This window comes from Enhydra lutris, unplaced genomic scaffold, assembly GCF_002288905.1.
Source record: "Enhydra lutris kenyoni isolate GAN:26980312 unplaced genomic scaffold, ASM228890v2 scaffoldscaffold18, whole genome shotgun sequence".
Taxonomy (NCBI): domain Eukaryota; kingdom Metazoa; phylum Chordata; class Mammalia; order Carnivora; family Mustelidae; genus Enhydra; species Enhydra lutris.
Window position 1 is genome coordinate 23,336,472 of NW_019154102.1, and position 27,366 is coordinate 23,363,837.

The following is a 27,366-nucleotide window of genomic DNA, read 5'->3' on the forward strand; positions in this document are numbered from 1 at the left end:
ACAAAGTCATAAATTCTCTGATGCCCACATGAGTCCTTTTAAATACATACACTCAGGTACATTCGGCAGAGGGCACCTATGGGTGACGTGGAGCAAAGTGCTGGGATGGTGATGCCTGGGGGGCGGGCAGAGAAGTGGGGCCAGGGAAGGCCCCCTGGGGGCTGGAGGTACAGGCACCACTTCAGAAACAAAACCAAAAAACGGCTCTCCGCCTCCGCCTGCTGTGCTTGGGGTTGGGGGAGCTCCGCTCACGGTTCAGGCCCATTGCAGCCTGGCCGTGCAGGGAAGGCAGGCCTGGGGGCCACTCGTGGAGGGCCCCACTAGCAGTGCCCACTAGAGCCAAGCCTACTGGTGCCAGTCACGAGGCAAGCCAAGGTCGCCTCGGGCCTCTGCACTTGAATGCAGGACCCTGCCGGGGCAGAACTGAGGCTTGGGCTCATGGTGGGGAAGCCTGCCTGATTGTCAGGGCAGTCTTGGGACTGGCCGGGGTCCCGGGGTGTTGGGGAAGGAATAGGAGCTGGTTGCCTTAGTTGGCCCTGGTATTCCGGTCTTCACCCAATCCTAAACCTTATCCTCAGGCAGAAGCTGCAGATGAGTACACTTGTCCGGGAATAAATACACACACAACACACAGCAGTATATACAGAGATGCAGGCCTGGAACAAGGCTGGGTGAGAAAGCATGACCACCAGGGTTAAAGAGAGAAGTGCCAGGCCCCTGGGGGAGGAACCAATAGGCGGGACAGATGGCATCAATCTGAGTTATTATTACCTCTGGGCAGGTAAGCCCTGTCCCCACTCACCATTTCTGCTGTCCACCAGGAATTGGGTCTTTGGCACCAGTAATCACTCTGGGAAGGTCTTCAGCCTAGCGCCTTAGAGGGATTAGGGCCTGGGCAGCTTCCCCCCCATAGCCCAAAGGACCAGGGGAACAGGCAAGGACCCAAAGGCAAAGGATGGAGCCAAACCTTGGAGCAGCAGGCTTTGGGAGGGAGGTGGCTTTTTGTTTTTGAAGCATTTCTTGAGGGGCTGGCTCAAACCACTCTCACAGGACCAGGAAATCCTGGGCTGCCTTGGTCCTTAGGTGGTTTCTTGGCCAATGGAAAGCCACAATTCTGGGCAGCACCCTTCCTCTCTCCCAGGGGTCAGGTACCTACAGCACCACCTTTGTTCCCTGCTAGTGCCACGGGGAGGCAGCCCAAAGCCTGACGAAGTGCTCAAGCTGAGTGCGCCAAGCCTCTGTTGCTGGGTCCAGACCACGTGGCAGGGACAGGTGTAGGGACACCCGAGTGCTGGAGCCCATGGGACCTCTACACGTGCCTGGGAGCCCTGGAGCATGTCCTGCCTCGATTTCCTCGCTCTGATGTTTCTCCCCCTTTGCATCTTACTAGGTGTGAGATATGGAGGATTCTCCTTTGAGTGAGTGAAGGACGGGTGCTCCAGGAGCGGCCAGACCCTCCATCCCTGTTGCCTGTCCTCAGCCGCCAAATGGAGCATCTCTGCAAATGGGCTCCCCGTATAGCAGCAGGGCTCATCCCCGAGAGTCAAAAAATAGCTTTGAGCCAGGGGACGAGGGCCCTGCGCCCTGCCACTTCTCAGCATGCATGAAGTCCAACGTGCATGAGTCTGTGAGCTCTGGGGCAGCTGTGCGGCGGGACACGCTATGACCCATCGTTCCTGTTGGCAGGGCCAGGGACCAATGCCATAGGTCCTGTACCCCCTTCACACTCAGCTGGGAGATACAAGGTGGGGACTTGCTAGCCAAACTTCCTCCTAGTGGAGCTGGGGGATGGGAATGGGGTGGCCTATTCACTCTTCTGCCCCCAATGCTGGTGGTGCTCAGGGCTGTTGCACAAATGAATGAATGATTGAATGAATGGGTAAATGCACCTACTCCTAGAATCAGTCTTTTCAGCACTGCCTTGCTCCCACTCTAGCTCCCAGCCCGGGCACCCTGACCTCCTTTTTCCAGGACTGATGCCAGGCATTCCAGAGGGCACCCACCCGGGGAGACATTGCCCAAAGTCTTGTATTCAGGGATGGAAGCTTCATGGGGCAGAAAAAATCCCTCAGTAAGGCAGGCTCTGGCCAAGCAGGGCATCCCTTTGTGCTTTGTCCAGGAGACGGGGAGAGCAGCACCTCTGGTCCTAGGGTCTCGAGCAGAAGCTACAGGGAGTACAGCTGGCAAGGCAAAAACAGATGCATCCAGGGCACCCCCATAGCCCTTCACAAGCCCCTGGAGGACAGAAACGTTGTGTTTACTGCAACTCCTGGGGACAGGGCCAGGCAGGTGGGAGACAGTGGGGCCAGCTGCTCTGGAATCGGGGGTGCCACACGGCCAAGGCTTTGTGCAGGACTGGACAGGGAGTTGCCAATATGACAGACACCCTTAGTATTTGGGGGTCTTCCAAGGGCAGGGCCAGAATAAGCCATGGGAGGAAAAATCAACAGGAGCAGGGACGAGCTGGGTGTGGAGCCGGGGGAGCTGGATACTGAGGCTGTGGGGTCCCAGATCTGAAGGGCTCCGTACAGGGTAACCCAGGGCTGGGTCCTGATGTCCAAGCCAGGCTGTAGCAGAGAGGTCCCTGGAAAGGGCTGAGAAACTAGAGAAGCCCAGGCCCCAGCCAGGACCGGCAGCCTAATGGTTAGGGCAGAGCTGGCTCCTGTATGGGAAAGAAGGAAACCCTAAGATGGATTGAGGTTAGTGTTTGAAAGAACTTCCCAAGTGAATGTTAGCAGGACCCAAGGCCTCTCCACCACTGGGGGAGTTCTGAGAGGAGAACTGGGGAGACCTGAGTCTTTGGAGCCTTAGTGTCAGAACCTGGTCTTACCAGAAATGTGCAAGAGTCCATAAAAAACCCCCATTTGCATTCTGTGGTTTCCAAGCCAAGTGGCTCTGGCTCGGGCCCCAGCACCCTCCCTGGCCAGAAGCACTCCAGCAGAGCCCACAGCCCATGGGGCCCGTGAAGACTGTGGAGGGAGGCAAGTCTGATGAGGCTACTCTTCCTCGTCCTTGGCTCCATGGGTCTGGTTCCCTACCAAGGCCATGTCTTCAAGCAAGCTAGCCAGACAAGGAAACGAACCAAAATTCCCTCCTCCTGGCATCCTCCGGGCACCAGCATAGAAGGCAGCCCAGTGACTCCCTCCCACCCACAGCACTGGGGATCCAGAGGCCATTTCGTTCCTGCCCAAGCACCAGAAAAACACTTCTTGAGGATAGGAGCTGCTGCTCAGTGCTGCTAAGGTTTCCCAGAGCTACGGCCTTACCCCTCCAGAGACTCGGGATTGGAGGAAGGTATAGATACATGCACCTTTTAGCTCTGAATTTAGCTCTGGTGTGTCATGAGGGTATGCGATGGCTGGGAGGAAAGGTCTTGTTGTTTCTACAGCAGTAAAAACTAAGTTTTCTCTACTTGGCAATTTCCCCCCTTTGGGAGTGGTGGTTTCAATATCCTGGGGAAAAGTTCTAGATGAATGTTTTGCCATTTCAAGCCCATTCCCATTACCTCACTGTTCCCCTGCTCCCCACTTTTGGGTGACCACATTCCCAGACCCATAGACCTATCTGTGTTATCCCTGGGGAATGTGGACACGGAGCCTAGGAAGGATGTCTGAAGGGGATGCCCCACAGAGAGCTGGAACAGGGCAGGACGAGGAAAGGAGCCCTCCTTGCCAAGTCTGAGCTGCTTTGGGGAGCCCACTCTGGCTGGGGCCTAGTGGAGCCCCCTGACCAGAAAGAAAGGTGGGGGGGCCTGCCCCAGTAGCCTGAGCAACCAAGGAGCCACTCCATGGTTAACTGCAGGTCCTGAGGGCAATGACACCAGGTGCTGGTGGTGACTCAGCTCCTTGCTGGCTGTGCCCAGAAGGATGCCCCAGTTGGGGGGTGGAGCAGGGGTCGGAGGGCAGCTTCTGTCCAAGCCCCAGCCCTGAAGAGGCAGTGCCCAGGGTCAGGCCTGTTGCTCCACGGTCCCAGGAGAAGAACAGGAAACTCAACCCTTCCCTGGAAGCCAGGGATAACACCAGGCCTCCAAAGGTCTAGTCCAATCAGGGTCCCTCTGGAGGTCCAAAGAGAGTGCCCTGGTGTGGGGCTGGCAGAGGCCCTGCCGCCCCCCGCCCGGGTTAGCAGCCACCGTCCACCTTGATGTGCAGGATCTTAGAGAAGCCGGGCCTCCGTCGTAGGGCCTGTAGACCGAACCCTGGGTTAGTTCCCCTCAGGGTTAGGCAAGCGGGGCCCTCCCATTACATGCCTAGGTCAGCAACCCCAGCCTAGGGATGCCACCTCAGGTCTTGTGGGGCCTAAAAGCCAACTCCTCACCTGAAGTTTTGTCACCATGTCCTCAAACAGCTTCTGGGCCTCGGGACTGCTGGGTTCTTTGAAATAATCGGCAATCCCAATCTGGACCACAATAGACTTGAGGTTCCGGCAAATGCCTGGGAAAAGGTGGGCAGTAAGGTGGTGGCTCACGTTTCGCCTGGGCAATGGGACTGCTGCCTCTCCTATCAGTACTTAATGAACCCAGAACCCTACAGAGAGACAGTCACATGCCAGGCACTGGGCACTACATAGAGGAAAGCAGGCCCATGGCACCCAGAGGGTCAACCAGGCAAGGGGTTGGTGAGGGGCATGGAGGGCAAGGTCATACAGCAGAGGCTGCGGTGGACTCTGGGAGGATGAGTGGGCAACAGTCAATCATGCAGAGGCTCTAGGAACATCCCTGGCAGAGGGGACAGTTGTACCATGGCCTGGCCATCTGGAAATGAATTCAAGGACAGAGCAGCTGGGGTGAGGCTGATGGTCTTCTCTGGAGCATGGAGGGGAGGCAGGCAGCAAACAAGTTGGGAATGGAGGGCTTAAGGGACTAGATGTTGCCATGAAGTCAGTGGAGGAGGAGGAAGAAAGGAGGCTGAGAGGGTTCTGGAGGTCATGCTTATGGAGGCTGAGCAGTTAGTCCTGGAGGTCAGTCCAGGGCTGGGCCATGAGGCTGAGGGGGAGGGAGGAACAGGGTCTTGGAAATAGTGAGATAGTCAAGAAATCTTCAGGGCTCAGGACTTGGGTGTGACCAGGACCTCAGGAAAGGGGGCATGCTCCAGTAGCCTGAGCAACCAAGGAGCCACCTGGTGGTTACTGTGGGTCCTGAGGGCAGTGACACCAGGTGCTGGCGGTTACTCAGCTCCTTGCCGGCTGTGCCGGCAGGAGGATGTCCCAGTGGGGGCATGGAGCAGGGGTCAGAAAGCAGCTTCTGTCCAAGCCCCTGCCCTGAAGGAGGGTGAGCTGCCCCAGCTGGGCGCCCGTGTCCTCAGTGAAGGTGGAGTAGGTGGCAGAGGGCAGTGGGATCAGAGGACACATGTGGAGTCTGCAGTAGCATGGAGAGAGGGGTCTTCACGCTGAGAATGGGCCTGGCGGGGCTCACACACATGATCTCATCTGATCCACCCACCCATTCCAGAATGTCTGCTTAGAAGATGGAGATACAGGGGCACCTGGGTGGGTCAGTGGTTTAAAGCCTCTGCCTTCAGCTCAGGTCATGATCTCAGGGTCCTGGGATCGAGTCCCACATCGGACTCTCTGCTTGGCGGAGAGCCCGCTTCCTCCTCTATCTCTCTCTCTGCCTGCCTCTCTGCCTACTTGTGATCTCTCTCTGTGAAATAAATAAATAAAATTTAAAAAAAAAAATTGAAAAAAAAAAAAAAAAAAAAAAAAGAAGATGGAGATACAGAACCCAGAGAAGCAGAGTAACTTGCCCAATGACACAGCTGATAAGCAGCAGAACCAGAATGGAGACCTAGATCAGTCCAGCTCCAGAACCTGTATTCCTAACCTGTCCGTCCTGCCCCTGCCCTTGGCCAGAGCCCCACGTGGAACAGGTGACAGCCTACAGCTCATGTCTCCCGTGGGGCCTGAGCACAGGGCAATAAATGTCTGTGGCACTGAACCATTTGGACCAGATGCTAGCAGGCCTCACACGCCACACTGGCCTCCAGAGACACGGGTGGCGAGGCCGAGACTGGCAGCCTCATTGGTCTGCCCCCCGCCCCCGGGCTGGCGCTTGCTGACAAGGAGCGACAGGGACCTGGGTATGCTACCTGCTGACCAGGCATGGTGAGAAAGGACAGCGGGCCCCCGCCCCCCGCATTCCCATCGCTCACTGTTGAAATGCAGCAGGGCCTTGGGGGTGACAGGGGTGGCCGTGAGCACCAACATCTCCAGTCCCTTCAGGCCTTCCCGGCAGACCTCAGCGGCCACCTCCTGGGTGATCTCTGACACATGGTCCAGCTCCAGGACCTGCAGCCGCATGCAGTTTCTTGCTAGGGAGAGGAGGAGGAGGGGAGGTCCTGCTGACAAACTCCCCAGGTCGCCTCCAGCCGACCCAGTGCCTCCATGCTCCTGCCACCACCCGGGCTGCAGCCCCAAGCCCCTCCGGGACATCGGTGTCGCACCCACACCTGCTTCCCATCACCTTCCACCCCAGTCCCGAAGCAAGACTCACCAAGTGACGCCAGGCCCTGTACCCCACAGCCAGCACCCCCAACCCCCAGGGCCCGAAGGTGCGGCCAACAGCGACCAATCATCTGCAGGCAGCGGTTACTGAAGCGCGTGGGCTGCTGGCTGGAGAATGGGGCAGAGAGAGGGCTGTCAAGGAAGCTTCTGGTTGCACAGCACCCCGAGGCTGCTCCTCTTTCATGCCTCCCCCACCCCCACCCACAGCTCGGGCTGGGGTCCCACCAACCACCCAGCAGCTCAAGTTAGAAACCTGGGATCATCCCTGACCCTTCCTCACCCCGGCAGAGACCTACAGAATCTGATTCCTGAAAAACTATTCAATGCACCATTCGCACCACCACCCACATTCGTGTGGGTTCATCTAGTTTCTCTGCCAGTTCACCCAGCCACACTGCTGACAGCGAGCCCCTTGCTCCTATGTTCTCTCACTCAGTCATTCAACAAATGGGCCTCAAGTGTCTATTAGAGCGGAGCACAACTGAGCTGGGCCCTGGGGACACAGCGGTGACAATACAGAGATGGTCCCTGCCCTCAAGGAGCGGGGCAGGGAGGGGATTCAGAGAACATAACCAGCCTGGTGTGATCCTGTCTTTAAGATCAGAAATACTAAAAGGCTTCCCGAGCACTTCCTAGGTAAAATGCAAAAACCTACCCCCCTTACGCAAAACCTTCCTAACCTTGCCCCCACCTTCCTCTCCACACTCACTGCTCCACCCAGCCCGCCACACACAGCAAACCCGCCGTTTCCCTGAACACCTCCTTCCTCGGCATTGGCCCAGACAGCGGGCTCCCTGGTGTCTGCTACACACTCGGTACCAGGGATATGGAAGCGAACATTCACAGCCCGGCCCTGAGAGCTGCGAGTATGGTGGAGACTCAGAGAGAGAAAGATGACGGCAAAACAAACTCCAGCAGGGCTCCAGCCCAGGCACCTGACAGGAATGGGGGCCAGGGAGCAGGAACGGATTCTGCCAGGTGGCTAGGAAGGACATGAGATGCCCCAGGAGGAGCTGTCGTGCAGAGAGAGGACTTGGAGGACAAAGTGCAGGGACAAGGAAGCCTGGTTTGAGGAACACCAAGTCTAGTGGTGAATGATCTGGATTCTCCAACGACCACCTCCTTTGTGGATGTTACATCGACCTTCCTCAAAGGCCTTCTGTGTGCCAACCAGACATGGCTATTTCTAGCTAGCGCTGACTGAACACCGACATACAGGCTGTAGAGATACAGCTCATCTGAGCCATCTACAGTCCCACTAAGGCTAAAAGATCTCTAATGTCACCTTCACTTTGCACTTGAGAAACTGAGGCATGCCTGGATTGCCCTGTATCACACGGCCAGTGAGCCGGGACGTCACCCCAGGTCTGATTTTGAAGCCCCGCTCCTAACAGCTAAACACGCAGACTGATGAACATCAATCCGTCCCCTCAAGCATCTTCTGGAATGGCCCAGATAGGCTCAGTCCTCAGCTAGCCCCAGCCCAGGCTCAACCCCAGCCCCTCCAAACCCCTGCTGGGGCTCACCAAGGGTGAAGTGGCGCCACCTGGAGGGAGACAATCTCTCTGCAACCTGCGCCCAGGGCCCAAATGACCTCATGGCCCACCGGGTCTGTGGCGCTCCTGTTGAAAAGACAGATCTGGGACAGCCCACTCTGGTGGCACCTGCTCCCTTCCCTTGAACCAGAGAACTCTTGGGTCCCCTCGCCTTAGAGCCCTGGGGGAAGGGTATGCAGACCGCAGGGACCCCTTTGGCCCCCAGTGGAGAGGGTGCGAACTACCTGTAGGTGACGGCCTGCAGGGCGCGGCAGTAGCAGCTGGCCAGCCAGAGGGAGCGGTCGGTGAGAATGTTGGGACAGTGTGAGATGCGCAGGATCAGCAGATTCCCCCCTGCCGCCTTCAACAGGGACTCCAGCCCCGCTTCCAGGCAGCCCCTATGGATGGCCAAGAGCTCAGGGCACTGCTTGGGGCCACTCCCTGCCCCAGGAAGCCTCCCCTGTGGAACTCCAGGTGTGTCCGCAGTACCCCCCCCACACCCACCCTCCCTGGCCTCACCGGGTGCTCCGCGCATACTCTTCCTTGCTCTCCTTCTTGCCCCGCTGCCGGGGCTTCAAGTTCTGCAGCGTCAGGGAGTGGGCCTGGGTGCACCACTGAGCCAGCATGGCCAGGAACTGCGGGGAGAGAGGGGTTGCCTGGCGATGGGGGGCCTGAGCTTGGTTGGGCTGGAGGGAGACCAGCCCCAAGACAGGAGGCCCCGACAGAGCATCTGGGGGAGCCAGGCTAAAGCTGGGGTGTTGAAAGGGATGCAAGGGCCAGACCTCGAGGGCCCCAGTTCTGCGGGAAGAAAGGTGGGTTCGCAGCAGGGCCGGCGGGTGAAGACAGGCACCTTGGAACAGACGCGGGCGTTCTCGAGCAGCACCCGGGTCCAGACCGCGGGGTGGCGAGCCACGAAGCGCCAGTCCCGGCAGACCTCAGCGGCGTGCAGCAGCGTGCGCGTGTCCAGGTAGGTGAAGATGCAGAACAGGGCAGCGCGCATCTTGAGGATCTCTGGGCTGATGACCTCGTTGGAGCGGGAGGGGCTGCCCCTCTCAGCCCGCCGACCCCGCCCACTGCCTCCCTCAGGGCGGGCTGCACATACCAGAGGGTCAAAGGTCAGTGTGGAGGGTCAAAGGCCAATGGGGGTGTTGTGGTGGGGAGGTGGGGTGAGGTGGGAGCTATAGAAGTAACAGGCACGGGAGACCCCTGCTGGGGGACCAGTGACTTGGGAAGGACACAGGGCCTCTGCTTCCCCCTCCTCTGCACACCCCATCTCTAATTATACACTTTAGAAAAAGGTGACCCTTCCTCAAGTAAACTGTTTTTTAAAGATCATACATCAGCATATTGTCCAAATTCACCCCCTAGATGAAGCAGCTGAGTCAAGTCTAGGAAAGGCAAGGGTTTAGAGGGTGAGGGTGCAGATAGATAGAAACCCGGCCTCTGTGAACAGAAGGCCAGGGCGAGCCTGCCCAGAAGTCACTCAAAGAGCAGCCATGCACCTGACCTGAGCCCTCTAACCTCCTGACCCTGACCCACCCACATATGCACATGCCTTGTGCATATATAGAGGTGGGGGGCTCTCCCTGCTGTTCCAGGGACTTCAGATTGCAGTGAACACTCAGCTACTGTCCTGTAAATGTCAACGAGCCCATCATGTGAATGGACCCCCTGAGACATGGCATCCTTGTACAGTCCCCAACATGAACACCCCTGTGCGGCAGCACTGCTCTGTCTCAGGAGTTCCTTGCCCCGCCTCCCAGGACACTTGTAGAAGAGTTTGTCATCCTCACTGCGGGAAGTCTGGGACAATGGGAAAACACGTGCAGGAGCCCAAGAGATCTACTGCCCCAGCCCCGTGTCCCCTGAGAGGGCCCAGCACCCAGGAAAAGCTTGGCCTCTCTGGCCTACCCTTCCAGGACTCACCTGAGAGCCGGCAGCTGCTCAGCGGCCCAGCCAGAGCAGGCCCAGGGCGGGGGGCCTCTGAGGGGCCCTCAGCCTCCGACTCGGTGGTTCTCGAGCCCACGTCTGAGACATCACCCTCCTCCCCCTCCGTGCTGTGTCGGCGGGGTCTGCGCTGCCAGTTCTGGATGGCCTGACGCCGCAGGCCTGAGCTGCGAGGGGCCTGGGTGCGCTCCGAGCCACCGTTGGCGGCCTGGGCCCGTGTGCCCAAGCCCCCAGGGCCACTGTCCTCGGGGGCCCCCTCTTCTGGCCGGGGCAGCTCCAGACTGTCACTGTCATAGCAGCCTGAGCTCTGGGACGCAGCGGGGACGCGACTGGAGGCCCTGGGGTGGGGTGGACCAGACAGTGAGGAGTGAGGGGCACCAGGTCGGCCTCAACTCCCCATGCCACCCCTACCGAGGGCAAACCCCCTGCCCTACTTTCCAAGAGCCCCCTTCCAAGAGTGTGGAGAGGCAGACAGAGGTGACCCAAGGAATGTGGGGAAAGGAGAAGGAGCCAAGGCCCCAGATGGGCCAACCAACCAGGGGGCCAGTGGATCTTTCTGGGGTGAGGGTGGGTTGTGTGGGACGGGCCAGGCCCGAGGCTTACCCTGTGCTGGGAGAGGAGCCATGCCTCGACACGGCGTATGTGCTAGGCATGGCCGGGCCCGCGTGGTGTTCTCGCTGTGGGCCCCCGAGCAGGAGGGAAAGGCGGAGGGGCAGGGGCAGAGGAGGCAAGAGGATGAGGAGGAGCAGGAGAAATAGGGCACAAGATGGAGAGAAGAGAGGAGGGAGAGGAGAGAGAAGGAAAAAAGTTGGGAAAGATGGACAAAAAGACAGACAGACAGCCCAGAAAGGCAGGCTCACCACCCCCCTCACCACACCCACCCAGCACCCCAGACCCCAGCTTGTGGCTCCTGGGCTCTCATTTGGGCAGAGATGGGCCCCTGAGAACGGGGGCGGTTGGATCACAGCTTCAGGGGCTGGCACTTCCGCCCAGTCAGAGGGGCACCCCTGTTCCCGGACCCCTCCTTCAGACCCCTCCTTCAGACCCCTCCGGAGTCGGCTTGCAGGAAAGAGCCAAAGAAGGGAAGCACGGACCATAACAGGGAACGCCAGGCCAGGCGGTGCACACGGTGGTACTGGAGGGGGCAGGGGTGCGAGTGGAGCAGGGACGGCAGGTGGACACTCACCATTCTGCCGGGGCCCCGGGGACCAGGCCCAGCGCCCCCTCCACCCCCTCCGCGACCCAGGCTGGCACTCGGTGTGCTCCCACAGCTGCTGCTGATGACCTGCAGCTGCCGCTCAGCGCGGTCGGCACGCTCCAGAAGCTCCTCGATGAACTGCTGCAGACGCAGCTTGGCGCTGGCCTCCCGCGCCGCTGTCTCCTTCAGGAACTGGTCGATCTGCACCACCTCCCTGGGCCGGAGCAGTCTCTCACCCAGGTGCCTCAGTCCCTGCCTGCCCACCCGCCCTCCAGATGAGACCCCGAGTGGGAGGGAGAGACACACTCACGTGGGTGCACGCAGCACGCGCCCCACGCTACCGCGCACCCAGAAATGCAACCCATAGACCCCAAGACCCACGCTCACACCCCACTGACCCAGCCCCAACGCTCCTGCCACACATCCCTCATCCCCACGGAAGCGCTCTGACATTCACAATCACACCCAGGGCCACCTCCTCCTTCCGGAAACACTCACCGGCACAGGGCCACACACAGTTCCGTACGTGTGCTCGTGTCCTGTTCACTTGCAGGCATACGCGCCATCTGAGACAGGCACAGTCCCGCTCACACAGCCCAACACACACACACACACACTTTCAGAAACATTCTCAGATGCAGAAGCCTCTGGGAAGTACACACAGCACCCTTCAGAGTCACTTGAGCATTTACTCCCAAATGTATTCACATTCAACACCGTCTAGGTGTCAGGCACTGTTCTAGGTATTTAGGGGCACAGCAGTGGACAGACCTGAGAAAAACTCTTGCTCCCACAGAACTTACTTGAATCACAACGGGGGTAGATAAATAACATCCTTATATTTCCTTCTACATTTAAGGACCGCAGAAATAAGAAGCGAGCAAAGAACACCGAGAAGGAGCAGAGAAAAGGAGAGTGTTCTGGAAGCCAAGTGAAGAAAGCATTTCAGGTTGTGTTTCATTTCATTTCATTTGTTTCATGTGTTTCATTTGTGTCAGATGCTGCTGACAGGCTGAGGTGAGGAATGGGACTCGGCGACCTGAAGGTAGTTGGTGACGTGGAGGACAGTGGTGGCGGTGGACATCTATCTGATCAGAGTGGATCCAAGAGAGAAAGTGGAGAAGGAAATTGGAGATAAGGAGTATAAACTTTCAAGGAGTTGTTCTGGAAGGGGAGAAAAGGGGCAGCAGCGCAAGTGGGCAGTGAGGCTATGGCGGATAGGAGAAACAACCTCCTGTTTGGCTGCTTTCAGGAATGATATAGCTGACAAGGAAAATCTGATGACGGCAAAGAGAGAGGACAGAACTGTGCCACATCTTTGAGTCGGCAAAAGGTTAGAGGATCTGGTGCCACAGTGCAGGGTCTGGCCTTGACTAGAGACATGGAGAAGGAAGAGAACGAGCTGTCATAGGCAGGCACACGGGTGTACTTGCATGTCCTCACAGTCCCAAACACACACCATCATGACGCTCTTGGCCCCACACACACTACCATCATGTGTTCGTGGCCACAGATGCCACAGGACCAAGCCATGGCCACACAGGCACACGCAGAGCCACACTCGGGCCCACTCACGGTGGTGGCAGCAGCAGTGACACACACGGTCACCCAGTCAGGAACATTCACGGGGACACCCGCCCACAGGGCCCTCGCAGCCCACTCACTGTTGCTTGCGGCTCAGCTCCTGTTCCTTGTGCACCAGGTCCTGCTTGAGCGAGGCCAGCAGCTCCACACTCACGTCCACCTGGCGCGAGAGCTCAGACGCCCGCTCCTCCAGCTCCTCCTTCTCGCGCCCCAGCCGCGCGCTCTCCTGCCGCGCCGTCTCCAGCTCGGCCGCCTTGCGCTCCAGCTCGGCCTGCAGCCGACCCACCTGGCCGGCGATCTTCTGCTCCACCTCCTCACTCAGCCGCTCCAGCCGCCGGTCCACCTCCAGCTTCTCCAGCGCGCGGATCTTGAGGCGCGCCAGGCCCTCCTCGTAAGCCACATCGGCTGGCGAGGGGGACGCAGGCGAGGCGGAGGCGGGCCCGGGGCCCGGCCCGGGCGGCGGCGTCGAACACGCGGAGGAGGCCACGGACTTGCGCGCGAACAGCTCCCCCAGCGGGATCTCGATCTCGCGCAGCGCGTAGCGTGCGGCGGCGGCGGGCACGAGGCCCGGCTCGGCCAGCTCCTCGCACGGCAGGCTGGCGGGAACCAGGTCGCCCGCGAAGTGGGCGAGGGGCGCGTGGTGGTGGTGGTGGTGCAGCAGGTGCGGCGCGGCGGACGAGGGCCCGGCCGCCTGCTCCTTGCCCTGGAAGGACGTGCTCTCGAAGACCTCGCGCCGGGCGCCGGGCACGGCCAGCAGGGCGGCGGGCTCGGGCGTCAGCGGGAAGCCGGAGGCGGCGGCGGCAGCGGCGGCGGCGGCACCGTCGCAGATGCTGTTGGTCTTGGAGAGGATGTAGAGCGTCTCGTACGTGTGGCTGTACTCCAGGTGAGCACGCAGCGACGACAGGCTCCGGAAGCGCTTGTGCTCCCCGCAGCGGGGACAGCGGTACGGCAGGTCCAGCGAGGCCATGGCCCCGCCGCCTCCGTGGCGCCCGGGCTCCACCGCGGCCGCCCCGCTGGTCAGCCGGGTGCGCTCATGGAGGGCCGCGGGCGAGCCCCCCCGCGGGGTCGGGAAGGCTCACGGCGCCCACGGCGAGGGGCGAGGAGGCTAGAAGAGAGGGAGTAAGCCGTAGGAGGATGGTCTCCCCCACGCGTAAGGAAATTGCCCCAGGAAACACACACCCATAAAGGAGGGTATCCCATGGCTTGGCCTCCTAGAGGGGGCCGGCCTGCTCTAGTACCTGCAGGGGTGAGGGGTGTACATGCACGACAGTGAGAAAGAATGAGAATTCTTTGGTGTGGGGGGAGGCATTCATTATACTTATAACACTTCCAACCTATATTACTACTAGACATAACCCAGGTGCCCATCACCAGTAGAATGGATAAATTAAATTTTATCCAGCAATAAGAAAAGGAAGCACTGGTACATGCAAGGACATGGGTGAACCCATCCCACATTATGCTGCACAAAAGAAGCCAGAGCAGAGGGCACACTGTAGGATTCCATACATACAGAGTTCAAGAACAGACTAAATTCATCATGATATAAGTCAGAACAGAGGTCACTCCCTGGGGACTAGAAACTGAGAAGGGACAGGAGGGAACCTTGTGTGATGCTGAAAATGTTCTAGATCTTGATAGGAGTGGTGGTTATTCATGTGAATACATATGTAATAATCAGGCTAAATGCTTAAAGCTACTGCACTATATGTATTTGGCTGTATGTATCTTACATCTGAAAAAAAAAAGTCTTTAAAGGAAGGTGCTTATTTCCATGTCACGCAAACCATACCCATCAGACAGGGTGGACTGTTGGTACCATGTTGCAGCGACCAAGTTGTCACCTCACCTGATGATACCTGTGTGCGTGTGTCACTGTTTATTCTTGTCCTGCTTCTGTACCCTCCCATCACTGCCACTCTTGGTGTGTAGGTCCTTTTTCAGAGTCCTTTGCTAGGTCGGTCTCTAATAAGTGTCCTGCCCCTGCCCTTTGCTCCAAGGGCCACCATATTTGTCTTCTTCAGGCTATTTCTAGCACAAGCCACCACCCTTCCTGACATCCTACCCCCGGTCGCCCTGAACTCCCACTGCCTCTCGTCCCTCATCTCTGGCTTCTGGTCATACCTCTTCTACCTTGTGGAATCTCTACCCCACTCATCACTGCCCTCCTCTTCCTAACTGCCTGTGACTGGACTTCAGCCACCCTCTACTGACACTGTGCTCCTCTGGGTCACAGACCACCCGTTTATCAATCCAGTTGTCATCAGGTATCTCCACCCACTTGGTCCCTTGGCTGACACTACTGGCCCCTCCATCCAGGCTGCCATGAAGCTGCCCATTTGGGTTCTCCAACCTCCTCTTCCTACTGCCTTCTAAATCTTCCTGATGAGAGGTCCACCTTCACACCCTCTTTGCATCTGCCCTCTTCCTGGCAGTCGGGTTTGCTCCCACAAGTTCACTCCTAGCTTTAAGCCACTGACTCTCAGCTCTGCATCTCCATCCTGACCTGCTCTCGAGTTCCCATCACCTTCAGGGATTTCCATGTGGGGGTATGGGTGACTGTTCCCTTTACTAGCCCAGCACCCAGTCCTTCTCCTGATAAAATCATTCTTCTTTGACCTTGGAGAAACATTCTTCCTTCCCCACTTTCTCCATCCACATGCTTTGAGTGGGGGTTGATGGTCCAGCCCGGCTCCAGGGGTAAGAAAGTAATATGGACCTGGCCAAACAGAGTCCCAGGATGGGCAGAGATCACCCAGGTTGAGTCCAGGGGTCATTCCTCCCTCCAGGACTTCTCTGGAACTACTGGGGGGAAAGTATCCTCTTTGGGCTCGGGTTTCTAAGCTGATGGGGAAGGCTAGAGCTACAAGAGCTGTCTTTGCTTCTTTGGGGAGGAACCTCCTGAGAACAAAGCCAAAGCAGAGAAGTAGAATTGAAATGGAGAAAGAGATTTCTCACAGACACTGTTTGAGATCTGGTCTGTTCAGTTGGGTGAGCCAATCCTTTCCCTTTGTTGCTTAAGCCATTTGGAGTCAGGTCTGTGGTACCTGCACTAGAAAGAAGTCCTAACTCAGAAACTAGAATGAGAAATGGGATTTTTTTTTTTAAAGGAATAGACCCTAAGGAGGAATTAGCTGAACTAAGAGAGGAAGTAAGATAGTACCACTTCCCCCCTCAGAAGTTGGTGACCCCTTTCTGCTACCCAGCAGCAAAGCAGCCGATGAAACTCTCCCACTGTCTCTGGAGCTCAGGTGATGTTCCTACCTGGAACTTTAGGGGACTTGTAAAAAATGTCACCCTGTTGGGGTGTGGCCCCTCCCTCAGCCTCAGTAAGGTCCAACAAGAAAGAGACACATGGCTGAAAGGGGCCCATCTGAAAGCAGAGGAAGAAAATGCTGCTTTGCCTAGAGAGGCGCTTTCTGCCTGAGGCCAGTAATCCAATATGGCTGAGAGTCAGATAATTAAGAGTCCGTTCTCTGCTTCTAGTAAAGTCAGCTCAAGCAAGGATAGGGAGGCTGGAAACACAGAGAGACAAACCTGGGCCATGGCAGGCTCTTGACTCCTCAGGCCGTTCAAGAACCCTTCCTGCTGTGCCACCATTGCTTTCATCAGAAACAGCCTTCCACTAGGATGCGGCTTGAGTGGGAAGGGGCAGATGGACTCTGCCTCCCACCCTAGAGGAAGGGTTTGCCTTGCCCTGCGGCAGAGGCCTCCCAAGAAGCAACAGAACCATGGGCTTCTGGGATGGGCAGGGCACCAAGGGCTGTTGCTAAGAGACAACCTCTGCTCCTCCTCCAACACCATCACCAGGGACTTGATTCAAGAATTACAACTTCCAATGAGGTCTCTAGTTTGGTTAATGGCTCTGGGGACAACTGAATGCAAATTGACTGAAAGCTTTCTAATGATTAAGGGGATTGTATTGCCAGAAAAACCCACAAACCTGGAAAACAAAGGCCAGGGATTACTCAGCTCCTAGTGTTCCCCACCCCTTACACTTGCATCAGTGGGAGGTGAGCCCCCAAGGCCCCTTTTCTGCGTGGCACAGAACCTGAAGGACCAGTGGAGGCTCTTGGAGATGGCAGAACCAAAGAAGCCGAAAACAGGAGTCAGGGAATCCCGTCCTCCCCAACTGGTAAAGTATGTGGACCACATATGGGTCTGTGACCACTGAGTATTTTTCCTCATCTCCCCTCTTCAGCTGGGAGGATTTTGTGCTTTCAGCTGTCTGGTCTTTCCTCCATCATTGTCTGGCCCTCAACTGAAAGACCATGAGGCCTAGCTCAGTACCTGCCAAAGAGACAGCCTACCACCAAGATCTTGAATTGGGGCCGGACTGCTAAGTGGATGAGAACTTGGAACATCTCCTTCTGGAGATGGGACAAGGGTATTTTAAGTTTTGTGAGGGATCGTTGTGTTACCATAAAGAGAAGGATTTTAAAAATTGTACAGTTAGCAGGATCTGTGTAGATCTTGTTTAGAGGATGGATGCAGGGGACACGTATTCTTTTTGCTGTTCAGCTCCAGTCCCCCTTTGTGACTAGACTCCCAGTTTTCCCTTGGAGAACCATTTCCCCCACTGTGGGTTGGGCTATGACCTTAGCCTGTTTATCAGTCGCATTTCCCACTCCAGGCCCATACAGCCACTACAGGACCTGTGCCTGCTGAGAGAATGTGGGCCTGGAGCTGTCCGTGGCCATTTCTGTCCTCCTTGGACAAGAACACAGAGACTCCTGATGACCTCCCTTGGCCATCCAGATCCAGATGTGCCTGAAACTTCAATCCAGGACTTGTCAATTGTGAGAGGCAGCAAATCCTTTTTGTAGCCTAAATCTTTTGACTCTGCTGCCAGTCACTGGTAATGAAACTCTAGACTGAAACCATGACCTCCGGCGTCAAAAAGCAAACCTTGGACTTCCCCTCACCCACTCCCTAGGATCCATCCTTGTTTCCTCACTGTCCTCCCAGTCACACCACACACTGGCCATCCTGACCTTGCTCTCTGCTCACCATCAAGACCTATGGATTCTGGGGTGCCTGGGTGGCTCAGTGGGTTAAAGCCTCTGCCTTCGGCTCAGGTCATGATCCCAGGTCCTGGGATCAAGCCCCTTTGGGCTCTCTGCTCAGCGGGGAACCTGCTTCCCGCCCCCACCCCACCCTGCCTACTTATGATCTCTGTCAAATAAATAAACTCTTCAAACAAACAAACAAACAAAAAAACCTATGGGCTTTTTTCTGAGGTGGTTCTCTTCTCCTGCTCTGTGCTCTTCCTCACACCCAGAGTGCTGACCCGGGCTTTAGCTCGGGGCTCTCCTCTGTCCCGTTAGGCACCAGACTCCTCTATCTACAGAGGACTCCTGCTCATGCCCTTTCAATGGTTCCCAACGTCTACCAACTGCAGCCAAATTCAGCTTCTCTTTGGCCTTGCTGTACTCTTGCCAGTTTGAGAGTGAAAAGTGGCCTGGCTGTTTTACTTGCCTTTCTTTTTTTTAAGATTTTATTTATTTATTTGACAGAGATCACGAGCAGGCACCTGCTGAGCAGAGAGCCCGATGTGGGGCTCAATCCCAGGACCCTAGGATCATGACCTGAGCGGAAAGCAGAGGCTTTAACCCACTGAGCCACCCAGGCGCCCCTTTGCTCACCTTTCTACCTTTCTTTGTTTATTATGCTTGGTTTTTTTTTTTTTTTTTTTTTTTTACACATTTAGCGTTCCTTTTTATTTCTTTGGTGACTTTGCCTCTGCACTATTTTGCTCATTTTTATACTGAATATTCATATTTTCTTACTGATATTCAAAGGCTTTTTCTAATATTGATCCCTTGTCATTTATATACCACAAATGGTTTTCTCCAGTGTGTTGATTGGCTTGTTTATGGTCTTTACTGATATAATAAAGCTGATAGTTTGCTTCAGTAAAAATCTTTAGGATTTCTGATTTTGTTATCAAGTTTACTGAGTCCAGGCCTACCCGAAGACTATATAAACAGTTATATATGCTTTCTTTTCGTACTTTGTGATTACCTTTTTTTAAAAGTCTAGAACAATTTTTTAAATTAAGGGCGTTAAACAAATAACCATAATAGCATAAACCAACAGTGACTTGGTAGCATGCAAATACTTCAAGCTGTATGGTTTCCTTTTATACAATGGAGTTGTAAAATCCAAAAATTTTTGGTATGCATTGTGGGACAAGGATTAAAGGAAAACATAGGTTTTGGTCATGGGCATTTCCACACATATTCAAAATACAAAATACAGTAAACTCCTATGTACCCAGCATCCAATTTCAACTGCGACCAACTTATGACAATTCTTTCATCTGACACCTGCTCCTCTGCCTGACACTTCCCCCACCCTACCACTGAATAACTTTGAGCAAATCCAAGATTTTATATTATTTTACCCAAGAAGTACTTTAGTACCTAGAAGACAAGGACTTAAATTTCTTTTTTAAAAAAATACTTAGGGGTGCCTGGGTGGCTCAGTGGGTTAAGCCGCTGCCTTCGGCTCAGGTCATGATCTCAGGGTCCTGGGATCGAGCCCCGCATCGGGCTCTCTGCTCTCTAGGGGAGCCTGCTTCCTCCTCTCTCTCTGCCTGCCTCTCTGCCTGCTTGTGATCTCTCTGTCAAATAAATAAATAAAATTAAAAAAAAAAATACTTAGTCACTGTTCTAACATCACCATCATTTAGGTATATTAAAACCAAAAAGTAGCCCCTAGAGGTAAATCCAGAAGATCGTTCTCTGAAAAGACCAACAAAATAGAGAGTCTTCTGGCAAATCTATTCAAGGGGCAAAAAAAAAAAAAGAAAGAAAGAAAACAAATATATAACACTATGAATGAGAAAAGGGATAGAACCACTCACAGAGATTTTTTTTTTTTTATTACTAAAATGTTATCAGGTACAACTCTTGGCCCAAATTTTTGAAAATCTGGATGAAGTGCATATTTTTCCAGGAAAATATAAATTACCAAAATTGACCAAAGAAGAAATAGAAAACCTGAATAAATTAGCAACTATAGATGAAATTGAAGAAGTTGGCAAAGTGACCACAGATGTTAGAAATAGAATTCAGTGATCTCAGGGATCGAGCCCTGCATTGGGCTCTCTGCTCAGTGGGGAGCCTGCTTCCCCCCTCCCTCTCTGCCTGCCTCTCTTCCTACTTGTGATCTCTGTCTGTCAAATAAATAAATAAAATCTTTTAAAAAAAAGAAAGAAAGAAATAGAATTCGGCACATACACACACTCACACACACACCTGCTTAGGAACAGGGCTATTCCATAATGTCCGGTCAGCCTGGTATCAAGGCACCCATGTGTACTCGACCATCCCAAGCACTGGTCCCTTCTGTGGGGGCCCTGTCGGACATCAGAACTGACCAGCCTCCCTTCTCTCCTCCCCATATACTTATTTATTTGACAGAGAGAGATCACAAGTAGACAGAGAGGCAGGCAGAAGGAGAGAGAGAGGGAAGCAGGCTCCCTGCTGAGCAGAGAGCCCGATGCGGGACTCGATCCCAGGACCCTGAGATCATGACCTGAGCCGAAGGCAGCGGCTTAACCCACTGAGCCACCCAGGCGGCCCTCCCCATATACTTTTGAAGCATCCTCTTCCTGCACAATACCCTGCTAGCCAGGCCCCGAGAAAGGGGAAAGTCTGGGGGTGCAGGCTGTGTGTGGCTGTGCAGGGTAGAAGAGGACTTCTCAGGTCCAGGTGGCTCTTCACTGAGGCCAGCCTGCCCCACAGTTTCCCTCCACAGGCCAGAGCAGAGGAATGGCTTATGAATCATTCTTAGGAATATTTTTGCCTAGATGTGTACACTTCCTCAGCGTGAGTATAAGCTTTGCCCAAATGCTGACAAGATGATGATGGAGGGAGAGGGAGGCAGAAGAAGAAGAAGAAGAAAAATAGAAGTGTTGCCTGTTCAAATTTGATCACAGTCCTGTATTATTAGTATCATGACAGAACAGTTGGCAATTTTCCTTTGCATTCTGGTCTCCCCAAATCAGCAACCCCTGCAGCCCTAAGACCTGCCTCCTTTTTCAGCCAGGACCCGCCCCCTCACCATCCACGGGACCTGGTCTGCTCCCCACCCCACTTCTGAAATGCCTATCTCAAGTCTCCTTTCTTCTAAGTCCAGCTGAAGGTTTTCATTGGGTGGAAGGACTCTCCAGGCTGAACCAAAGGCACTGACTTTTTTTTTTTTTTTTTTGGTAAAGTTTTCAGGTATGTGAGTCTCATCTCCTTAAACAAGGCCAACCATCTCGAGATGGGTGTCTTCCCTGGCTCCTGTCTACTGTCACATGATCATGGTCTCTGCCAAACACAGAGAATCCTACATTTTCACGGCTTCCACTACCAAACAGGCCCTGAGAATTCCTGCAGTGGATCTCCACATTTTTATATGTTTGGCAAGCCTTCTTCACCTTCTGATGACAGAACCTCTCATTCCTTCTTTGGTAAGCTGCCCCTCCCCATTCCCTGTGGTTCTGACAGGGCTGCGTGACCCAGGCCTGACCTAGCATGGTGCCCCACCTCTTTGGCCACAGTGAATGACACCAGAACAGCCACATTCCTCAAGCTGAGCCAACAGAATCCTTCCCTGGAAATACAAATGAAAGACTAAGGAGTCTCCTGTTCCTCTGAGATCACTGGCTAGTGAACATGAAGCGGTCTATGGCCTTATGTAACCTCTACCTACCACATGAAGGAAGTCCATGCACGGTGGGGGGAAAAGTATGGCAACAGAGTGAAGCTGAACCAAGAACCAGGAAGAATCCTCATCACATTTTTGAGAACCCAGCTACGGTCATGCCCCAAACCCACTCCCCCTTCTTTCCAGTTATTTGAGTTGGTACATATCTGTTTTTGCATAAAGTAATTTGAATGGTTATTTCTGTCCCTTGTGACCAAAAGTCCTAACATTCTCGCAAATTGATATTTTTAGGCTAGAATTCTCCCCTGGGCTTTATTAAAACATGAATTCATTCATGTTACATTTATTGAGTCCCTCCTCTGTGCCATGAATGTATCAGGTACAGTGGAGAGTACAGCCCACCGGGGATCAAGATCAGGAAGAAGCTGATGGGCGCCTGGGTGGCTCAGTTGGTTAAGCAACTGCCTTCAGCTCAGGTCATGATCCCGGACTTCCAGGATCGAGTCCCGCATCGGGCTCCCAGCTCCTTGAGGAGTCTGCTTCTCTCTCTGACCTTCTCCTCTCTCATGCTCTCTCTCACTCATTCTCTCTCAAATACATAAAAATAAATAAATAAATAAATAAATAAAAATCTTAAAAAAAAAAAAAAAAAAAAGATCAGGAAGAAGTTGAAACTGTTGGCCAAGGCAGCAGGAGCACAATGAGAAGGATGGATATGGAAGCAGCATAGGAAGGAGAGTCAAGAAGGCTTGGTGACAGAATAATTGTGGCTGGTATTAAAGGGAGGAGTGAAGGATCAATCTCAGCTTTGGGTTTTGAGCATCTAGGTAGATGGGGCTGTGGTTCAGTTTGCAGGGAAAGTGAAGCAAGGCACATTTGGGGGAGAGATTGGTTTGGTTGTAGATTTCACAAGTTTGAGGTTCCAGTGGGCCCTGGAAGTAGAGATAGTACATAGTTTGCAATGTGAAGCCAAAAATACAGTTTTCGCACCTTAAGCGTAAAAGTGGATGAGTAGGATCGGGGAGAGGGTGCAGAGAGAGGGGAGCAGGGGAGAAGGGTGCAGAGAGAGGGGAGCAGGGGAGAAGTGGATCCTCAGAGAGGTGGAGGAGGGAGAAGAACCAAGAAGATCCTAAGAACCGGCAGAAGCCGGGGGATTCTGGTGGGAATTCTGGTGGGAAACCTTTGGGAAGAGAGGATGTCAAGGAGGGAAGCAGTGGGCAGTAGTGTAAACGACAGTGTAAACAGCAGGCGTTGATGACACAAGCCAGAGCAGAGGTGCAAAGGGTCCACTGGGGACTTCAGGGAGCTCCGCTTTCATGAACCGGGTTGATGGGGTTGAAGGGAGAGTGAGGTAGAGACAGTGAGTAGACACAGGAACCTCAACTGTGAAGGGGGAAGAAGCAGCGTGGGAGATTCCAAACAGAGCTTTTTTTTTTTTTTTTTTTTAAGATTTTATTTATTTATTTGACAGGCAGAGATCACCAGTAGGCAGAGAGGCAGGCAGAGAGAGAGAGAGGAGGAAGCAGGCTCCCTGTGGCCCAGAGAGCCCGACGTGGGGCTCGATCCCAGGGCCCTGAGATCATGACCTGAGCTGAAGGCAGAGGCCTTAACCCTCTGAGCCACCCAAGCGCCCCCCAAACAGAGCTTTTAAGAGGAGAGACACCTGAACATATTTAAATGCTTCTTAGGGATAACCTACTCTCATCTATACCATCACTTGTGGTATCCTGAGGTACACATAACCCAAAGCTTTAGACCTGACATTTATAGCAGGTTTTTTTTTTTAATTTTTAAGTGCACCTTATAAGCAGCCTGCACAGAGGGAGAGGATGAAAAGGATGATATTTTAATGTCGGGGGCTCAGAGCTTACTATGGCTAATAACGAACTCACAATAGCACGATGTTCACCTTCAAGCCTGCTTCTTTCTCCTGTTTCCCCGTCTCGACCAACATCTTCATCAATCTACTCTTCACCTTGGATACAACCTGCAAAGCATCTCTGAATTCTCAAAGTCCTCCTCAGCCCTCATCAATCACCAGTTTTTGTAATACTACCTTCTAAATACTTGACTCTCTTTCCTCTAGCCCCTGCCCCAGACCATAACCATCCCCTTCTATCTGATCCATTGATACCATTGCTAACTGTAGTCCTAATTCCACCAGCTTTCAATTCTCATGTTTTCTGCAAATACAGATCCAGTCATGTCACTCTTTTTCTCAAATAAGTCTCTGAGTGCAGGCCATTTTCTGGGAGGTAAAGTCCACCGTGCTTTGACTGCCCTCAAGGTGGGCCGGGACCCGAGCGCCACTCAGCCTTGCCAGCCTAGCGTTTGCATCCGCTTCCCATGTGCAACCTTAATGAGGCTTGTGGGCCTTAGCTCACTGAGAAGTGCCATGAGCTGTCACACCCTTAAGTCTTGGCTCATGCTAGTCCCTCTTCCTGGGACTCCCTTCTCCACATGGGGAATTCTGCAGGCCCAGCTCAAATGCTACCTGTTCAGGAAGCCTCCTCGACTCCCTCCTTCAGCTCAAAGCACATCTGAGTGTGAATCACCCGTTACCATAGATCTTCACACATGGCAACAGGTGTCACAGGCTGGATGGTAGTAGACCTGTCTGCACATCAGATCCCACCCCATGCACACACTGGCGGGCAAGGACAATGCAAATGATTCACCCTCACACCTTCCTCCCACACAGCAGACATCAGTGCATCATTCTTAGAGGACTAACACTGAATAATGGAGGAACTGATGAATTTCATATAGCTGAAGTGATTTCTGCCCCTCATTATGGAACGGGATGAATCTGGTTATAAATAAGTCAATCCAAGAATCACCTGGAGTAACAAGTGCTTCCCTGTCTCTTCCCACCCACCGGGGAGTAAGGACCTGCTGTCTTCTTGACTCTGTCACTCTACCAGAGCTCCAAGGTTTAGGGCTTCTCTGCTTCTTTCTAGTTTATCCACCCAACAAAAAGATGTCAAACAGGGGCTCCTGGGTGGCTCAGTTGGTTAAACATCCGATTTGATTTGGGTTCAAGTCAGGATCTCAGGGTTGTGAGACCAAGCCCCTCCATGGGCTCCCTTTGGTGGGGAGTCTGCTTGAGATTCTCTCCCTCTCCTTCTGCCGCTCCCCCTGCTTGTGCACGTGTGCACTCTCCCTCACAAATAAATAAAATCTTTAAAAAAAAAAAAAAGACGTCAAACACAGGGGCCATGACCGCCACTGGAGACACAAAGATGAATAAGACAGTCACGCCCCCAAGATGCTTACAGTCTAATAATTTGAACAGTGAACGTTTACCTACTAATTACTCTGCTCAGATACCATGCTTCTCATTTAATCCTCAAGACACTGCTGCCCACAGGTGGTACTGTGTCTATTTTAGGAGGAAAGTGAGGCTCAGAGTGCCAAATTACTTGCCCAAGGCCGGGAAGTGACTGGAATAGACTGTGGCTTTGATGGCCCCCAGGAACCATGCTTCCCAGGATTCTTCCCCATATGTGGTCCCCTCCCTTCCTGATGCAGAGCTTGGCCATGTGACTTCCTTTGGCCAATGGGACATTAGCAAGCCTGATGCAGGCAGAGGCTTGATAAGCTGTTGTCCCAGAGGGCTTATCCTCTTGGAATACTTCCATTTGGGATCCAGCTGCCATATTAAAAAACAGGCTAAATTACTGACCAAGTAGGCATCCCATGTAGAGAGGCCCTGGAGGACGAAAGGCCATCTTGATGTTCCTTTCCAGCCAGTCCCTCAACTGAATGCTGCTGAGAGGTGCCATGAGAGCTCACAACCATGGCCACAGTCCTGGCCAACCCACAGACCATGAAGAATAACAAATCACTCTTGTCTTAAGCCCCTAAATTCTGGGGTGGTTTGTTACACACCAGGGAATGAGTGATAGGCTAGGATTTGAACCAAGTACTACCTGACTGACTTCAAAACCCATGCTCTTAGTCTTAATATATGTTTCTTCTGATTGGGAGGAGAATATCACACCAACTCTACAATATTCATTGGCTGGCCCATAGTAGCGCTCAATAAATATTTGTTGAATGACTGAATAAAGGGAGTGGTGGGCTTCCAGAGGGGCAGGAAAGTCCAGGGAACTCAAAGGCAGGATGGCAGTTACCTTTCAACAACCATCACCCCCTTCCAGCTATAAATATTCCCAAACCAGACATAGGCTAGGCATCCCTAAATCTAGAAACAAGTGTGTGGCTATAGCCAAACTTCCTCTCGGTCTCTTTCACTTTTAAATTCAGATCAGGCAAATGGATAGGTTAGCAGAGTTGGGTTTTTCTTGGTCATGCTCCCTGGCTCCCGTGTCCCCCTCTGGCCTCTCCTCTATCTCTCACTTGGACTTCTGGGCCCAAGAGCTCTTTCTCCCTCTTTCCATAAAAATTGGCATGCAGGAAAGGAGCAGAGAAAGTAGAACTTACAGAAACGGGGAAGGAAGATTTGGATGTTAATTGATGGCGTTAGAGGCCAAAGAAAGGAAGCTCTAAGCTCAGTGGTTTCGGGAGACATCTGCCACCAGGTGGAGGAGGTGTTCTGAGGATGGGGAGGCAGCTGGAAGTGTCCCTGTGGATGGAGAATAAAGGCATGCCCCCTGACTCTCTCCAAAGCCCTCCAAATCCCCCAAGAAGGACAGGGTTCTGGCTCTCCACACCTGGGTTGGGGTCACCATAGGTTACCTCCCAAAGCAGTCTAGTGAAGACCCACAGGGGTCAATGCATCCAGTCCCCTGCTTCCCCGCAGCCCTGACACTGCCTTTACTGTTCTAAGCTCCTCTTCACTCTTGTGCTCCTGCAAGCGAGCACACACCTCCCAAGGTCACACACACATGGCTCGAGCACCTGGATCCCACACCCAGAAAACCATCTGGGCCCCTCCCCACTGCACATTCGACCTAAGGAGAGAGCAGGCCCCACTCCTACCCACAGGCACGCTGTGGCACGCACACACAGGCGCCGTGTCACACACTCACATGCAAAGCAATGCAGTGAGGAGCACACAGCCAGATCACCGTGGACAGTCACCAACGGAGGCACTGGGCTACAAGGAGAGAGAAACATGCGTGCACACACACGCACACCTCTGGATCGTCCAGACCATCACACGTGCACACCAGCACGCACACAGACACCCAAAGCCTCCCACCCTCAGACTCCCGCACAGGTGCCCAGCCAGGCCTCAACACCACGCCCCTCCCCCACCCCTTTCCAGAAGCAGGTGGAGAGGGCTGGGTTTGAGGGCGCTCCCCTTCCTGCTCCCTCCCTCTGGCCCCGCTCACCAAGGTCCAGAGTCCCACCGGAGCCCGCCCCCACCCCCAACCTGGCTCGGGGAGCGACTGGCTAGAAGGGGGGATGGGAAGCCTGGTCTCAAACGTTCTGATTTTAATTCCTTAAATTAACCCCTTCCTTGCCTCTGGCCTGGCCTGCCCAGAATCCCTCCCGGTCCGGCAGCCTCGCGGGCCTCCCGAGGGCTGTGGGGGAGAAGGAAGAGGAGGAGGAGGCAGAGGCTGGTGTCCTCCCTGCCTTCTCTCTCCAGGAGCGGTCCCGCAGCGCGCCCAAGACTCGCCCTTACCTCCTCCACCCCGCGGCGAGGCCAGGCCCCGCGGCCCTCGGCTGGGGGTGCACAGGCAGCCCCCGCGTGCCGTGTCCAGATGCAGGGCCGCCCTGGGGCCTCGGATCTCGTTCCCCTTTGCAGCCTCGGGTGGCCGCCGCGGCTTGCGCCCCCGCCTCCCTCTCGGGGCGGGGGCGGCAGAGCCTCCCAGCCAGTCGCAGCGGGAGGGGCACACAAACCGGGTGGGGGAAGGATGGAGGAGGAGGAGGAGGAAGGAGGAGGGGGCTGGAGGCCGGAGGAAAGGAAGAGAAGGGGGAGGGAGGCAGCTAGGAGGTGGGGCGGAGCCGGCCCCTCCTTCGGGGCGGGCTCTC

The 27,366-nt window shown here is 54.4% G+C and overlaps 1 protein-coding gene across 2 annotated transcripts; it reads right to left on the reverse strand.

The window, feature by feature from the left end:
* On the reverse strand, nt 1-27,043 carry LOC111148147 (F-box protein 41). Of its 2 annotated transcripts, XM_022504585.1 has the most exons (13): nt 27,017-27,043; nt 12,843-13,867; nt 11,167-11,392; nt 10,584-10,657; nt 9,960-10,318; nt 8,884-9,125; nt 8,553-8,668; nt 8,279-8,431; nt 8,025-8,120; nt 6,488-6,606; nt 6,147-6,305; nt 4,315-4,430; nt 1-4,181 (listed from the first exon to the last, which is right to left on the reverse strand). In XM_022504585.1, exons 2-13 carry the CDS (start codon nt 13,727-13,729, stop codon nt 4,119-4,121), a joined length of 2,610 nt encoding a protein of 869 aa, XP_022360293.1. In that variant the 5' UTR covers nt 13,730-13,867; nt 27,017-27,043; the 3' UTR covers nt 1-4,118. The 2 variants fall into 2 exon arrangements, with proteins under 2 accessions (XP_022360293.1, XP_022360291.1); XM_022504583.1 differs by lacking the exon at nt 27,017-27,043 and having other exon boundaries at nt 12,843-14,231.
* Nucleotides 27,044-27,366: the final 323 nt, after the last annotated feature.

Bases quoted from the DNA above. Each gene is read 5' to 3' on its own strand.
- LOC111148147 (XM_022504585.1), bottom strand. From the start codon at position 13,729: ATGGCCTCGCTGGACCTGCCGTACCGCTGTCCCCGCTGCGGGGAGCAC. The intron at 8,669-8,883 runs GTGCCTGTCTTC...CTCTCCCCGCAG, and splicing joins ACGCCCGCGTCTGTTCCAAG to TTCCTGGCCATGCTGGCTCA. The intron at 4,182-4,314 runs GTGAGGAGTTGG...TTCGGTCTACAG, and splicing joins ACATGGTGACAAAACTTCAG to GCCCTACGACGGAGGCCCGG.